This window comes from Barbus barbus (assembly GCF_936440315.1).
Source record: "Barbus barbus genome assembly, chromosome: 21".
Taxonomy (NCBI): Eukaryota; Metazoa; Chordata; class Actinopteri; order Cypriniformes; family Cyprinidae; genus Barbus; species Barbus barbus.
The window spans coordinates 8,229,584-8,247,088 of record NC_136749.1 but is presented as its reverse complement, the minus strand read 5'-3'; the positions used below and the strand labels follow the sequence as shown (position 1 = coordinate 8,247,088).

The 17,505-nt window shown below is 43.2% G+C and overlaps 1 protein-coding gene across 6 annotated transcripts in view; it reads right to left on the bottom strand.

The window, feature by feature from the left end:
• Nucleotides 1-7,066: 7,066 nt before the first annotated feature.
• LOC306887879 (protein cordon-bleu-like) overlaps nucleotides 7,067-17,505 on the bottom strand; it is a 95,069-nt gene continuing 84,630 nt past the window's right edge. For 4 of the 6 annotated variants that reach the window (XM_079445883.1, XM_079445886.1, XM_079445885.1 and 1 more), the window contains 6 exons: nucleotides 16,357-16,630; nucleotides 12,172-12,290; nucleotides 9,579-11,374; nucleotides 9,361-9,480; nucleotides 8,517-8,783; nucleotides 7,067-8,301 (listed from right to left, as the gene is read on the bottom strand). In XM_079445883.1, coding sequence (XP_079302009.1) covers nucleotides 8,218-8,301; nucleotides 8,517-8,783; nucleotides 9,361-9,480; nucleotides 9,579-11,374; nucleotides 12,172-12,290; nucleotides 16,357-16,630 — 2,660 coding nt within the window. In that variant the 3' untranslated portion in view covers nucleotides 7,067-8,217. The remainder of the gene's footprint in view (nucleotides 8,302-8,516; nucleotides 8,784-9,360; nucleotides 9,481-9,578; nucleotides 11,375-12,171; nucleotides 12,291-16,356; nucleotides 16,631-17,505) is intronic. The other 2 variants (XM_079445884.1, XM_079445888.1) reach the window with 1 other exon arrangement.

The window sequence follows — 17,505 nt, the reverse complement described above, 5'->3', positions numbered from 1 at the left end:
CTTTCGCACGTTTTGCTGGACATTGTAGTTGGCGGAGCCGTAGCTCTGGTCAAACGCTACAGGAGGCGCAGGCGGGGAAAGAGAGCCGGAGCGCTCGTGAAACTTTGTCAGCGCGGATTTCGAACGGCGTTGCCTAGCATCCATCTGGCGAATCTCCGCTCTCTACCCAACAAAATGGACGAACTCCTTCTGCTCTCCCGGACAAACAAGGATTTTTCTAACTCTGCTGCTCTGTGTTTCACGGAAACCTGGCTGAATGGCGACATACCGGACAGTGCGATTCATCGGCCTAATTTCCAGCTGATCAGAGCAGATAGGGACACGGAATCAACGGTGAAATCGCGCGGCGGCAGGACGTGCTTTTACATCAATGAGAGGTGGTGTACAGATGTAACTGTGTTAAAGAAGATGTGCTGTTCAGATCTAGAAGCGCTCTTCATTAACTGCAAGCCGTTCTATTCGCCGCGGGAGTTCTGCTCGTTCATTCTCGTGAGTATTTACATTCCACCGCAAACGCACGCGAGCACAGCTTTACAGAAACTCGCTGATCTGATCACAGAGAGTGAGCAACAACACCCAGACTCTGTTTTAATCATTCTCGGGGACTTTAATAAAGCAAATCTCTCCCGCGAACTGCCAAAATACAGACAGCACATCACATGTCCCACCAGAGACAGTAATATATTGGATCACTGTTACACAACAATAAAGGATGCATATCACTCAGTTCCACGAGCAGCTTTAGGACTCTCTGATCACTGTTTGGTTCATCTTATTCCGTCCTACAGGCAGAAACTTAAGTCTGCAAAGCCTGTATTAAGATCTGTTAAAAGATGGACTAACGAAACAGAGCGGGATTTACAAGCCTGTTTCGACCTGACTGATTGGACTGTTTTTGAAGCTGCTGCAAATGATCTGGATGAGCTCACAGAGACTAACATCTTATATCAGTTTCTGTGAGGATATGTGCATTCCTAACAGGACTCATCTAATCTACAACAATGACAAACCATGGTTCACTGCCAAACTCAGACAGCTCCGTCAGGCCAAAGAAGATGTTCACAGAAAGGTGGATAAAGTCTTGTACAAACAGGCCAAATACACACTGGAAAAGGAGATCAGAGTGGCAAAGAGGAATTATTCTGACAAGCTCAGGAACAAATTCTCTTCCAGTGATCCTGCTTCAGTGTGGAGAGGAATGAATGACATCACCAGCTACAAGACACCATCCCCCAGCACTCTGGAGAATCAACACCTGGCAGACGACTTAAACGAGTTCTTTTGTCGTTTTGAACGATCACCCCACACCCGCCCAGAACACCTCTTCACACAACCTTTCACACCTCCAGCAACCCCTCTCTCCCCCACACCTACAATTAAAATCAGTGAAGATGATGTGTGCCAGGTCTTCAGGAAAAACAAAAGAAGGAAAGCACCTGGTCCAGATGGTGTGTCACCAGCCTGCCTAAAAATCTGTGCTGATCAGCTGGCCCCCATCTTCACACAGATCTTCAATAGATCACTGGAGCTGTGTGAAGTCCCCTCATGCTTCAAACGCTCCACCATCATCCCCGTCCCAAAGAAACACAAAATGACTGGACTTAATGACTACAGACCTGTGGCCCTAACGTCTGTAGCCATGAAATCATTTGAAAGACTGGTTTTGGCTTATCTGAAGGACATCACTGGACCCTTACTGGACCCCCTGCAGTTTGCCTACAGAGCAAACAGGTCTGTGGACGATGCAGTCAACATGGGACTGCACTTCATCCTGCAGTATCTGGACAGACCAGGGACTTATGTGAGGATCCTGTTTGTGGACTTCAGCTCCGCTTTTAACACCATTATCACGGAAACCCTTCAAAATAAACTCAGCTCTCCGTCCCCACCTCCGTCTGCCAGTGGATCACCAGCTTCCTGACAGACAGACAGCAGTTAGTAAAGCTTGGCAAATTCACATCCAGCACTCGAACCACCAGCACTGGAGCTCCTCAGGGCTGCGTTCTCTCCCCATGCTCTTCTCCCTCTACAGCAACGACTGCACCTCTAAAGACCCCTCTGTCAAGCTCCTGAAGTTTGTAGATGACACCACACTGATCGGCCTCATCCAGGACGGTGACGAGTCTGCTTACAGACAGGAGGTTAAGGAGCTGGCTGTCTGGTGCAGTCTCAACAACCTGGAGCTTAAAATGCTCAAAACTGTGGAGATGATCGTGGACTTCAGGAGAAACCCCCTGCTCTCCCCCCACTCACCATCATGAACAGCACTGTGACTGCAGTGGAGTCATTCAGATTCCTGGGCACCACCATCTCTCAGGACCTGAAGTGGGACATTCACATTGACTCCATTGTCAGGAAGGCCCAGCAGAGGTTGTACTTTCTTCGCCAGCTGAGGAAGTTCAACCTGCCACAGGACTTACTGAAACAGTTCTACTCCGCCATCATCGAATCCATCTTCTGCACATCAATAACTGTCTGGTTCAGCTCAGCTACCAAATCTGACCTCAGAAGACTACGGAGGGTGGTCCGGACTGCTGAGCGAATCATTGGTACAACCCTCCCCACTCTCCAAGAACTGTACTTATCCAGAGTGAGCAAAAGGGCTGGCAAAATCACTCTGGACCCCTCACATCCAGCACACAACCTCTTTGAACTGTTACCGTCTGGTCGACGCTACAGAGCTCTGTGCACCAGAACGACCAGACACAGGAACAGTTTCTTCCCTCAGGCAATACATCTCATGAACACTCAACAATAAACGTGGAACACTCAACTAATGCATTATCCATTCACCACACTCACTTATCTTATTTTATTTTTATTTTTATTTTTATCATTTCTACTTTGCACATACTTGACCTGTACATACATAATTGTTTATATTATGTATATATATATATATATATATATATATATATATATATATATATATAATTTTTTTTTTTTTATTTTTTTTTTTTTTTTGCTGCTTTGTACATTGGTTATTGGCTATTTCTTGTTATTTTGTTTTTATTACCTGTGTCCTGTCCTGTTACTGTCTTTCTGTTGCACTGTGGAGCTTCTGTCACTACAACAAATTCCTTGTATGTGTAAACATACTGTCAGTCCTTGTCTTGTGTTTCCCCTCCTCCCGTGCCCATATTTGGCCTTCCTGTTCCTGTCCTCGTTTGTCTTCATTAGTTTAATTAGTCCCTAGCCCTGTGTTTGATTAGTCCACACCTGTTCCTTATTTCCCTGTGTTTATAAGCCCTGTGTTTCCTAGCCCCTGTGTCCGGTCTTATCGTCATTGATGTTCGTCTCTCCCCAAGCTCCTCGTCTCATTGTGTGTGTCTTCAATAAAAGGGATTAATGGAACTTCCACGTCTCCGCACCTCCTTGTATCCCGAGAGGGAACGTGACAGAAGACCGGACCAAACAGAAGTAAGCGGTGCTTTTCCATCCCCGCCTTTTTTTTCCGTTTTTGAAAGTTTTTTGTTTGCCCCTTTTTCCCCGCTCCCTCCACGGCGATGGAGTTCACCGCCCGCCTCGGCGCCCTCGTTTTGCGGGACCTCCCCTTCGTGGAGTACACGGAGGAGTTCTGCGGGCTGGCCAGGAAGGCGGAGCTGCACGACGCCGTCATCCTCCAGCTCTTCCGGCTCGGGGCCTGTCACCACCGCCCCATGAACCTCCCAGACACCACGGGATTAACCTGGAGAGGAGGGATTTGCCGGTGTCTGGGAGATGTCCGGGCCCGAGCCAGTGTCAGCCCGTCCTCTTCAGCGGCTCTCCCGAGCCCGCCGCCGCTCGCGCTTCCAGAGCGCCCCCGCGAACTCGCGCTTCCAGAGCGCCCCCGCGAACTCGCGCTTCCAGAGCGCCCTCCAGTGCCGGCTCCTCGCACGTGCCCTCCCGTGCCGGCTCCTCGCACGTGCCCTCCCGTGCCTGCTCCACGCACGTGCCCTCCCGTGCCTGCTCCACGCACGTGCCCTCCTGAGTTCCCGCTGGTTCCGTCCAGCCCTCCTGAGTTCCCGCTGGTTCCGTCCAGCCCTCCTGAGTTCCCACTGGTTCCGTCCAGCCCTCCTGAGTTCCCGCTGGTTCCGTCCAGCCCCGCGCTGCAAGAGCGCCCCCAAGTGTCCGTGCTTCCCGAGCGCCCCCAAGTGCCGGCTCCAAGCACGTGCCCTCCCGTGCCGGCTCCACGCACGTGCCCTCCTGAGTTCCCGCTGGTTCCGTCCAGCCCCGCGCTGCAAGAGCGCCCGACAGAGTCCGCGCTGCAAGAGCGCCCGACAGAGCCCGCTCCTCTGTGGCTACCAGGGGGGAGCTTCCCCAAGAAAATTTTGGGGGGGGTAAGAGGGTCACAGCCTGTGTGGCCGGGCCAAGGGCCAAGGCCACAGAACCCCTCGGGCCCGAAAAAAATAGGCCGTGGCTTCCCGAGTCCCCTGACCCGCCCTGGCCTCCCGAGTCCCCTGACCCGCCCTGGCCTCCCGAGTCCCCTGACCCGCCCTGGCCTCCCGAGTCCCCTGACCCGCCCTGGCCTCCCGAGTCCCCTGACCCGCCCTGGCCTCCCGAGTCTCCAGATCCGCCCTGGCCTCCCGAGTCTCCAGATCCGCCCTGGCCTCCCGAGTCTCCTGACCCGCCCTGGCCTCCCGAGTCTCCAGATCCGCCCTGGCCTCCCGAGTCTCCTGACCCGCCATGGCCTCCCGAGTCTCCTGACCCGCCATGGCCTCCAGAGTCCCCTGACCCGCCATGGCCTCCAGAGCGCCCACCCCCCCTCCCCATTGGATGGTGTTAGGCGTGAGGACACGCCTTCCGGAGGGGGGCGTAATGTCAGTCCTTGTCTTGTGTTTCCCCTCCTCCCGTGCCCATATTTGGCCTTCCTGTTCCTGTCCTCGTTTGTCTTCATTAGTTTAATTAGTCCCTAGCCCTGTGTTTGATTAGTCCACACCTGTTCCTTATTTCCCTGTGTTTATAAGCCCTGTGTTTCCTAGCCCCTGTGTCCGGTCTTATCGTCATTGATGTTCGTCTCTCCCCAAGCTCCTCGTCTCATTGTGTGTGTCTTCAATAAAAGGGATTATTGGAACTTCCACGTCTCCGCACCTCCTTGTATCCCGAGAGGGAACGTGACACATACTTGGCCAATAAAGCTCATTCTGATTCTGATTCAAAGAACTTCAATGTCATCATTAGAATGTCAGTAGGACATAAACTGCCTGAAACTAGGCAAATTAGTATTGGCACTGATGTGAAGCAGCATATCACTATAAATAAAAAAGGATGTGAATATTGTGTTAGCATTATCTGCAACAGCATTAGCACAAATGCTTAAACACCAGATTTGGCGATGAGTAAACCCAAATGGTGATCCAGTGAAGGTTTCTAGTGTCCATAAGAAAGCGCTGATGTTGCCTGGATGGTTCCAAGTCTTCCATTCACTTGCCGTCTTGTCTGTTTGACAGGGACCTGTGTAATTGAAAGTCTTAAGTTGTAATGTAATGTTACCAACTGTCACAGAAACTCCACAGACATGAATATAAAAAAATCCTTAAGCTGCAAATGTTTTTGAAGATTAATGTAAACTGCCAAAAGTAGTAAATTTATCTAAAATCAGATTTTTGTTAGACATTTCCCTTATAAGGTTTCTTTGACACAAGCTAGAACTCTAATGAGCCTCTTACCTTCCTCAGTCGTTGAGCCCCAGAGCCTGAGCGAATGGCCTCCAGAAGAGCCTCTCGGGCCACCTCTGGGTTTCCTCCAGCAGGCAGCACTAGAGGGGGCTTGATTGGAGCCGAAGGTGGAGGTTCTTCTGGAGGGTATAAGAAAAGAGAAATCTCGCCTTTCAGCTGTTAAAGAGGGATTTTTGGAAGGCTCTGGGAACGAAGGCTTACTTGCTACTACAGATATGGGCTTCCTTTCTAATATAATGACCTCTTTGTGTGTTTCTTCAGGAGGTGTTTCCACTGAAAGTTTAGAGACTCCAGACACAATTGAGGGATTGAACACATCAGTATCTCTATTGTTTACAATGGGTCCCTGGTTGATCGTAGTTGATTGGTCTTGCTTTTCTGCAGTGCTCCAGAATGCTTTGGCTTTGTCCAATGGGGATGTTTCTGTACTAGCTTCAACAATGGGAATGCCATTTTTTGGGGCCAGTGTAAATGTGTTTATGAGTAACCATATTGCCCTGTTCATCAATCTTAATGGCACCTATGACTAGAGAGCCTGTAGGCTTGTTTGAATTAGCAAAGTGTTCGCCTTTCTAGCAAGAATACTTTTGGCTTGTGTTGTCTGTTGATTGCACAATAAAAAAAATAACAGTGGGTGATTTCAATCCTCATCTAACCATTTTGTGCATCTTATCATTTCAATCAAGCTCAAGGGAAAGTTGTTAACCATTATCAGATGTATAATCAATCTTAAACTACCAAGCCAGTAAGGGCTGCCCTGGAAAGCCTTTTTGTTCATCATATGGAGAATACAACGGTTTCATGGCAATTGTCCAAACATATGCCTGAACCGTTGTCAGAGACAGCTGGAGAACAAGACAAACAAGTTGAGCAATAAATGAAGACATGGTGCAAGAGGTATATAATCTTGCATGGCAAGCCAGTTTTTCCTAACAGTAGATTAACCTTCAGAATCACTTATTAGTGCTTTAAAATGCTGTCCTGTATGCTAGCAAGCTGTTTGAAATGAAAACCTAACATAACCTACTGTAAAACATATTGGGATTGGGTCCCACACAATTTAAAGCATAAACATGTAAAACAAGATATAATAATAAATATACATTTGGGCATTTTTAAGACTTTTTACAATTAAGTTAGCATTTGTGTTATTTTGAATCCTCTGCATGTATGTCTGTAGCTTGGTGCTTATGTTTTATTTTACTAAGCTTAAAAGTTCAACACTATGACAATCATTGCAAAAAATACAAGCAATGGTAATGGCTTCCAGACTAAAAGAATAACATCACGTGCAGTTTCCAGACAACATTATTAATCCGTTTATAAAATTGTAAAAAGTCCTGCAGCCATTTCTTTTAGAGTGTATGCATACAATTGGTCATTTCTCAAAATAACTCTGCAAGCAATGTAAACAGAAAGACTGAAAATATATTTTTTTATTGATTTACAAGTTTGATTCAGTTTGTGCTGCAATCAAAAAAATTACATTACAAAAGCATTATTTAAAAATCTTTTCCTTACACTAATGCTTTAGTGTAAACTTTGAAACTTGCTATATTAGTGTCAGGTATATTTTTACAAAATATCCACCTGTTGACTTACAACCAAGTCGTTCATTCAATAAGATTACCACTGTACAGGCATACAGTCATATAGCCTATAATGCTAAATTGCAACAACATAAATACATTTACAACTTGTGTAAATATATTAAACAATTTATTCTAATTATAGTAGTGTATGATTTTCCCTATGGAATAAATTAAAGCTGAATTACCATGACAGCTCTAGATTACAGTTGTTCAGCAGACTGATAAAAAAGAATTGATTACATTATGTCCAATCATACAATATCTATAAGGCTTTCAAAATAATCTGTAAGAGTTTTCAAAATAATTAGTCTTAGAGAAAGTGCATTAGTATTGGTCAAATATACGGCATTTGTATCTACTGCACAATGCTTCAAAGAGTGTCAAGAAGGCTTCATTGTCAATATATAGTTTTCTAGTCAACCTTTCTAATGAAAATAGATTCTGATCTAATTATCAATATGTATATATTTGAAAAATAACAAAACATTTACACAAACACCTTTATAATAACGATTAAATAAAAAATCTCTGTGTTTTCCATTTTACCACTTAGTGTTCCTTTAAAAAAGAAAAAAAAAAAACCCAGACTGCTGTGATTGGCAGGTGGATTCAATTGCATCCCACCATCTACACTGTGATGCAACAGCAAATACCTGCATAATATATTCAGGTATAATACTGATAGAGATATATAAGTCAGGCAGACATATGAAAGAACCCCCCCCAAGAAAAAAAAAACTCAAAGCAGCATTAACAAACAACTTCAATGTCATCATCAGAATGTAAGTAGGACATAAACTGCCTGAAACTAGGCAAATTAGTATTGGCACTGATTTGAAGCAGCATATCACTATAAATAAAAAAGGATGTGAATATTGTGTTAGCATTATCTGCAACAGCATTAGCACAAATTCTTAAACACCAGATTTGGCGATGAGTAAACCCAAATGGTGATCCAGTGAAGGTTTCTAGTGTCCATAAGAAAACGCTGATGTTGCCTGGATGGTTCCAAGTCTTCCATTCACTTGCCGTCTTGTCTGTGTGACAGGGACCTGTGTAATTGAAAGTCTTAAGTTGTAATGTAATGTTACCAACTGTCACAGAAACACCACAGACATGAATATAAAAAATCCTTAAACTGCAAATGTTTTTGAAGATTAATGGTAAACTGCCAAAAGTAGTAAATTGATCTAAAATCTGATTTTTGTTAGACATTTCCCTTATAAGGTTTCTTTGACACAAGCTAGAACTCTAATGAGCCTCTTACCTTCCTCAGTCGTTGAGCCCCAGAGCCTGAGCGAATGGCCTCCAGAAGAGCCTCTCGGGCCACCTCTGGGTTTCCTCCAGCAGGCAGCACTAGAGGGGGCTTGATTGGAGCTGAAGGTGGAGGTGGGGGAGGACCAAAGGCTGGAGGTGGGGGTGGCACAAAAGCAGGAGAAGAAGTGGGAGGAGGTGAGATATCATCTCTCTGGACATTTCTGTCTTCCTCAAGATTCCTGAGCTGCTCCAACTCCTTAGATGCTCCTGATTCCGTCTAGAAGTACAACAATGACATGGCATTTATAGTTAACTTAATTACAAAACAGGTTGCATGTAAATGAATTATTTTTTTTTTTTTTAAATGAGCAAACATTCTTTTTAAACAGTTTTCCCAAACAATGGGTTAAAGTTTGATGCACTGTGACACGTGAATTTGCAGCACTGACCAATAGAAGTTGGTTGATTTGCCAGTGACATTCAAGCAGTGACTAGTACTACTCAGCCACTTCTTTATAATGGCACTGGTCAAGAATATAGAGTGCTAAATAAAAAAAAGACCTGCTTGCACTTAACATCCAGTCCATCCTTTTTTGCCTGCAGAATCTCACAGTACAAAGGTAACTGTAAGTCTTAGTGTAAAAATAAGTGTTACATTGTTAGTCGCTCACACTTACTATTGCTGTGCAAAAAAAACAACAACTGAAAACTCAATTATTTCAATAAGAATCAGGTTCAAGATTATGCAAGTTCCCTGCATTGACTGACAATGGACCTTTTTTCCCCTTTTATTTCTGTAAACTTTCCAGAACCCTAACCCTACCACACCTGAGTGTCACTAATATTTAATTTACCTTCTTCAGTCTCGCAGAGTTGCTTGGAGATCTTAATGCTGAAAGAAGCGCTGAACACTCATTGTCTGCATCACTGTAAGATAGCTTTCTAACTGTGCTCTTCGTAGACAAGTCAGACACCTAAACAATGTGAAAAGCAAGACATTAGACAGATTTAATACATTCAGATGTTCCAAAAAGCTGATACATTTACTTCCATGCAGTGATTCATCATTTACCTTTCTGAGCTGTTCAATGCCCTCTCCAGACTGTATGGCCTCCATTAGCAAGTTATGGATAGAAGTTTCCTTCTGTACTGGCTTAAAAATAACAGGCTTGAACTTCTTAACCGGTCCAAACAAGTTGCCCTGGTTTGGTTCAGATGGAATCTCAGATTTGTGTAACTCTAGCTTCTTTGTAAGTGGTGGACGTGTGGTGTCTGCTGGCGTCTGTCTGGCAGAGGTGTCTGGGAACTTATTGATTGATGTGGCTTCTTCAGAGGAAGATTTCATGGGTTTAATGTGAGCAGACATATGTGTAGAGGGCTGGATTTTGTTATTTAAGGGATGTGAGTCCAGGGATTTGGTTCTGTCCTCCCCGTGCAGAGTACCGTGTTCAACACTGCTTATTCTCTCAGAACTTGCTGGCTTTTCTGCAACATGACTGAGGTAACGTTGCAGGTGTTTAGGGTGTCCAAAAGAAGGCACTGAATTTGCGGGGGGTTTATAAGCAGTAGCAGGTTTGTGTATGTTTGTATGTCTAACCTCACTATTAAACTGTTGATTTACAGGTTTTTGAACACCAACAATGGACTCTGATGGTGCCTGCTTGATGTTTGTTTTAGTGTTGGGAATGCTATTGTTTTTAGCAATGGCAGAAGCTACGTATTGGCTGGAGGTTCTTCTGGAGGGTATAAGAAAAGAGAAATCTCGCCTTTCAGCTGTTAAAGAGGGATTTTCTGCAGGCTCTGGGAACGAAGGCTTACTTGCTACTACAGATATGGGCTTCCTTTCTAATATAATGACCTCTTTGTGTGTTTCTTCAGGAGGTGTTTCCACTGAAAGTTTAGAGACTCCAGACACAATTGAGGGATTGAACACATCAGTATCTCTATTGTTTACAATGGGTCCCTGGTTGATCGTAGTTGATTGGTCTTGCTTCTCTGCAGTGCTCCAGAATGCTTTGGCTTTGTCCAATGGGGATGTTTCTGTACTAGCTTCAACACTGGGAATGCCATTTTTCTTTGGGCCAGTGGAAATGTGTTTCTGAGTAACCATGTTGCCCTGTTCATCAATTTTAATGGCACCTATGACTAGAGAGCCTGTAGGCTTGGTCTGAGACACAGTCGGTTTGGGAGGGATGACTGTGAAGGTTTTCATTCCAAAGCGAGAGAAGGAACTCTGGGTGATATTACCCTGAGTTGTCGGGTTTCTGGTAATACGTGTCCTTTCCTCATATGCAGTCTCTGTACTGAACCTCTGAACCATAGGTGCCACCGTCAGTCTCTCGTCAGGAACCTTTTGAACGCTTTGAACAGCAGGACGCACATAACTTTGGGACTTCTGTGATACTTTGTCTTTCTGACTCTTCAACTCTTCAGTTACAGCTTTACTCTTAGTCTCAGAGTTGAAGACAACCTTCTGTTCCATATTGTCCTGCTTCTGTTCCACAAGCTTAGTATCTTGTAATGGCTTCTCATAGGATGGAGATGAATTCATGGTTTTTTCAATAACTGTGAGTGTAGTCTTTTGTGACTGCTTCTTTATGTCTGGGGATGGACTTCTTTCGGGGACAGACTGTTTCTCCTCTGTCCCGCAGGCATTGTTGTTTTTGTTTTCAATAGCTTCACTTGGTGTACACAATTGGCTGGTGATGTTTTGAGAGCTGCATAACAATGCTGCCTCACACTCACTCAAGCTGCACTGGTCATCATCAAGAACTTCATCAATGGTTGTCACTGGAATGTCCATGTCAACAATGGACACAGGTATTTCATCATCCACAAACACAGATGTTCCTTCTGAGTGATTAATGTCTAATATGCAGAAAAAACACAATTATGGAGTAAATTATTCATAGGGCTTCAAACGTTGTTCGTGGTATGATAGCTAAGCTGCCAGGAAACATGTTTACTTAAATTATGGTCTGGAAATTTACAAGTTGAATAACTGGTAGAAAAAAAAAACAAAGATTTTTAAAGGGAGGGTCATGAAACACTAAAATTCATTTGAACAGAGGTATGTGTGTTGATAATAGAACACAATATTAGCACCCGTTAATCTGAATTATTCACAGGATGTGACGTTTTCTTACACCAACTGTACATTGATGACTCATCTGTGTCATAATTATTCATTACAGCACACGTTGATTTCCTGTAACAGACACTTTAAACTGTAAAATCACATAGTTATTGAGAGAAGTGTTCTCTGAGAGTCTCTGACACAAATGTAATTCATCCACACTGTAAGCGTACCTGGCCTTTAGACTTGATCAAACCCATCAAACTGCTTACATAAATGTGTCACAGGATATATGATTTAGTGTAATGTACGGTGACCTAACAAAACCATGTAAAATAGTGTCTTTTTTTTGTTGTTGTTGCATGTAATGCTGAATTGCAACGTGTATTTATGGGAACATTTGATGCTTTTTACTCAATGAGAGTGAAATAGAATGGTCTTAATAAGATGCCACTCGTCTATCTCCGCTCCACAGTTTACCTTAACCACTTTTGTAACATTTTTCATCTGTGGTGAGACCTAAAGGTATCATGAGCCTCTAAAGTATTCATGAGAAAGCACAGCTAAGTGGTTAAAAGAGGTAATTTACCTGCCAGATTTGCATCTAGATCTGCCAGGGTAAGCTGAATCTGAGCAGTAATCTCTGGGTCTTCTTCATATCCATTTTGTCTCTTGATTGACTGATGTCCTCGCTGAATATTTCCGCTACTGGAATCAATAAATCATCTCAGTCGATTGAGTATTTGTAACAAGCAAGTAAAAGAAAGAGATCAGTATATCTAGATTATCAGTAGATCTAGTATATAATTACTCACAGTAATACAACCGAATTCCAGAAATGTTGGGACGTTTTTTTTAAATTTGAATAAAATGAAAACTAAAAGACTTTCAAATCACATGAGTCAATATTTTATTCACAATAGAACATAGATAACATCACAAATGTTTAAACTGAGAAATTTTTACAATTTTATGCACAAAATTAGCTCATTTCAAATTTGATGCCTGCTACAGGTCTCAAAATAGTTGGGACAGGGGCATGTTTACCATGGTGCAGCATCTCCTCTTCTTTTCAAAACAGTTTGAAGACGTCTGGGCATCGAGGTTATGAGTTTCTGGAGTTTTGGTGTTGGAATTTGGCCCCATTCTTGCCTGATATAGGTTACCAGCTGCTGAAGAGCTCATGGTCATCTTTGACGTATTTTTCGTTTAATGATGGACCAAATGTTCTCTATAGGTAAAAGATCTGGACTGCAGGCAGACCAATTCAGCACCCGGACTCTTCTACTACAAAGCCATGCTGTTGTAATAGCTGCAGTATGTGGTTTTGCATTGTCCTTCTAAAATACACAAGGCCTTCCCTGAAATAGACATCGTCTGGAGGGGAGCATATGTTGCTCTAAAACCTTTATACACCTTTCATCATTCATAGTGCCTTCCAAAACAAGCAAGCTGCCCATACCGTATGCACTTATGCACCCCCATACCATCAGAGATGCTGGCTTTTGAACTGAACACTGATAACAAGCTGGAAGGTCTTCCGCCTTTTTAGCCTGGAGGACATGGCGTCCGTGATTTCCAACAAAAATGTCAAATTTGGACTCTTCTGACCATAGAACACTTTTCCAATTTGAAACAGTCCATTTTAAATGAGCCTTGGCCCACAGGACACGATGGCGCTTCTGGACCATGTTCACATACAGTATGGCTTCCTTTTTGCATGATAGAGCTTTAGTTGGCATCTGCAGATGGCACGGTGGACATTGTGTTTACCGACACTGGTTTCTGGAAGTATTCCTGGGACCATTTAGTAATGTCAATGACAGAATCATGCCGATGAGTGATGCAGTGTCACCTGAGGACCCGAAGACCACGGGCATCCAACAAAGATCTTCGGCCTTGTCATTTGCGCATAGAGATTTCTCCAGTTTCTTTGAATCTTTTGACGATGTTATGCACTGTAGATGATGAGATTTGCAAAGCCTTTGCAATTTGATGTTGAGGAACGTTATTTTTTAAAGTATTCCACAATCTTTTTACGCACTCTTTCACAGATTGGAGACCCTCCGCCCATCTTTATTCTGAGAGACTCTGCCTCTCTAAGACATCCCTTTTATAGCTAATAATGTTACAGACCTTATATCAATTAACTTAGTTGCTAGATGCTCTCCCAGCTGAATCTTTTCAAAATTTCTGCCAACTTTTTGAGACCTGTAGCAGGCATCAAGTGAGCTCATTTAGTGGATAAAAGTGTAAAATGTATCCATTTAAACATTTGTTATGTTCTCTATGGTCTATTGTGAATAAAATATTGGCTCATGTGATTTGCAAGTCTTTTAGTTTTCATTTTATTAAAATTTAAAAAATGTCCCAACATTTCTGGAATTCGGGTTGTGGTACAACATAAGAATATCAGAAATAGCATTGTTGTCTAATTATTGGATTTATTTGTGCCATCAGTGTAGCGACACAGTCTCACATACAAGATTGAAGTCAGGATCCAATACCAAATGGAGAAAAATAACAAATAAAAATGTCATGTTTGTATGACATTACAGTACAGGCTCTACAGTGTTAGATCAGGGGAGGAACTCTGTGTGATCTTTGTCCCGTACTCTTTGAGGTTTAGAGTTGTATTTATCAACAATAAGGATTCCACCTGTCATTTCTTAACTTTTTTCTGAACTTGCCCTCTAAACTCCCTTTGCATATGGCAAAAAAAACACTCCCATTAATTAAATACATTAAACATGCACCAGGCACTGCAAAATTATTGTGTGAGTTGATGTTATGAGAACACAAGCCTAGAAAAAAAATTGTATTTTAACACCTTTGGAAAAAGCTACTTTTAAAGATGACTGAGTGGAAAAACTAATAGCCCTTTCCTGGAAAAAGGAAAAAGCATGAAAAGACAGTATAGAGCCCTATAGTGGAGACAGGGCCAGAGTGAGGAGCTGGAGGTGAGGCTTCAGGCTTTGGCGGAGACTCCGCACACATGCATCTGGATAGCAGTCAGCACTTTCAGCTCCATAAAGCAAAGTTTTAAAAAGCCAGACTCCTCAGTCAGCCCTGGAGGTACACCGGCTGCCTGGAAATGGATGAACGTGAGACTGGCTGAACTGTGGGAATGAATTGATGCTGGTAAACAGAGAGAATGAGAGAGATAAATCCTCAGCCCTGTCTCCACTCTGCCTGGAAGAGTTTTTGATTCCAGTCCAATGGAGAAATAAAAGTCTAATAAACAGATTGATCTTATGGAGTTCAAACAACGTGGGGTAGATCAGAGTAGTATTTACTCAGTGTAGTAAATATTAAACGGCTGATGTTGTTTAAATGTAAAATATCTGAAATTGTAACAACAAACAGCTTGTAGGGACTACAACAAGTTTCTTTCTTGGGTTTGTGACATAACAAACCCTAAAATTTACTTAAACCCTGCCCCCGGGAACATGCAGCAAATGGTTTGAGGCCATGTTGCACATGCAACCACATGTAATGGTAAGTGGCGTGACGTATCCAGACAACGTGCACTAGGTGGTTAGCGAATCACAACACACTGGGCCAGCTAAACAATCTGAGCCCATTGAGAATTTCTGAGGGAGGGTCTTCAGAGAACCAGGAACTTTTTAGGAGAACAGAAACAGCGTTGTAGAGTAAAGGTAAAATATGTGAAAAATAATATATATATATTTTTTTTTTAAATGAAGCATGAACACATGTTACAGTGCACCCCATATAAACACAATCAAGCCTTCGAAAATAGCTGATTGATCACCCCTTTAATACACATTTTTGGTCTTACTGCACAAGAACACTTTAAAATGCTTTGCATCAGCGAGACAATAAAAGGGCACCTATGTCACGGAATCCCCATAATCTATACGTAATTTGAGACATTTCCTTTCTAATGGAACTCAACGGTGTGTCATGGCATTGACGCTATGGTAACATCTAATTCAGCAGTGGACGTAGATCCTAAGGGCATGGACTGGACATAAAAGGTGGAGCATTTCTTGCTCCAGAGATTCATGAGGCGGAGGAAAGAATGGTTGCAGGATGACCGGCTGGTTGGTCTCAAAAGACACCTAAGGAATGTAGTCCAGTCTGGGGTGCAAAATAGCTTTGACCATTCCAGGAGCAAAGTCTATGCAGGAGAAGACTACTGACAAGGCCTGCAGATCTCCTACACTTTTAAGAGAATTCAAAGCTATTAAAAGAGCCACTTCAGTAGTCAGTAACTTCTGCTGACTCTAATGGCTCAAGTGGAGCCTCTGATAAACCTGTACTGTACTGTACTGTACTGTTCACACCATGACTAAGTGTAAGATAGGCCTAAGCCATCTGGCATCTTGCAAGGAGTGCCTCCCCACAGTAGCCCCACAGTCCTTGGGGACGGAGCTCTGGAACTCAGAATTATCTCAATAAGTTGAGAGACCGGAACCTATAAGCTGGTTCCCCTCAGGGACCAGATTCAATGCTTCCAGATCTCCGGCACACTTCCAGATTGACCCTAGCACTTGTGACAGAAAAGTCTCTCTGGACAGCAATCCCCCAATGAGTGCTGTCCAGGAGAGACACTAGATCTGAGAAGCAGACTCAGGCTAGCCAGAATGTAGACACAGAACTCTGTATACTAGAGCGGCCAAAGTGCAACATATTGAGTCAAAATTCAAAATCAGACCAAATTTTTGGGTTAAACACTCATGTTAGTGTGACCAGGCTTTTGTTTGTTGTGGTGCTTTATAGCTAGAGTAAAGTGTGTACATGTGCATACCTTTGTCTGGAGCCCCAGGTCGCACAACCCTCATCGCTGTCACTGGAAGACTCTTTGGACTGGTTACAAGGCAGAGCTGAGCCACTGTTTAAAGACATGGGTGACAAAGATTGCATCCTTTCAGACGGAGAGACTGGGACGGTCTCCTCAGCCATGCCTTCTGATGCTGCATAGCCCTGGTCAGCAAAACTCTCACTGCTGGTGACAGATGCTGTTTCCACTTCCTGCTCTGCCGTCTTCTCTGACACAGACTGATGTGCTGAATGCAGCCAGGCTGAGAATAGAGATAAAAAGTCAATGTTATTTATGCCACAAAATGCAGAATAACTAAAATTCCAGTCCTTGTGGGGCTCTGCCCTGCAGATTTAAGACACCTGAGCAAGCTAATCAGTTCAGAGATACTGGAAAATTATAGGCAGGTGAGTTGATCATGGTTTGAGGTAAACTCTGCAGGGCAGTGGCCCTCCAGGACCAGATTTGAGGAACCCTGCTATGATGGGTCAGCATTTTAGATTGGGTCAATTACATAACATGCTTCATCAATTCACCAGAACCAAAATAACAGAATTAGTGCAATATGTGCTGGTATGCACACGCTGTTAAAGCAACCATTTGGAAAGAAAAGGATAAAAGGAAAAATATGATAAAGCTACAGACACACACAAAAGATTCCAGACAGTCAATTACTATTTATTATTAAAATTATTGCAATCATGCTGCATTCCAGTGTTTGATTTGTTACTTCTAAAAAAACACACAAAAAACCCCTATGGTTATGGTCTCATTATACAATTTTGGACCCCTGAAATAGATTTTAAGGATTCTGAAAGATTTCTCTTGTTACAACACAAACTCTCTGATCTCTAGGAGTGTTACCATCAGCCAGTTAAATGCTCCTACAAGCTGTCAATGAGACGACTGGGACCCAAGGCTACAATTTGTTTCGTACAGCCTGAGAAAAAACATAGCTGATGTTGCACAGTATGCCATGGCTTTAAGCAACAATTGCAAAGGACTCTTAAAAACCTCACTTATGAGCCCAGGGAGAGAGAAAAAATGTCCTTGAAGGATCTCAAACTATATCTATGGGAAAACCGTTTAGAACCACTTAGCACCTAAAAGTTTTGGAAAGAGAAACACAAAGCCAAA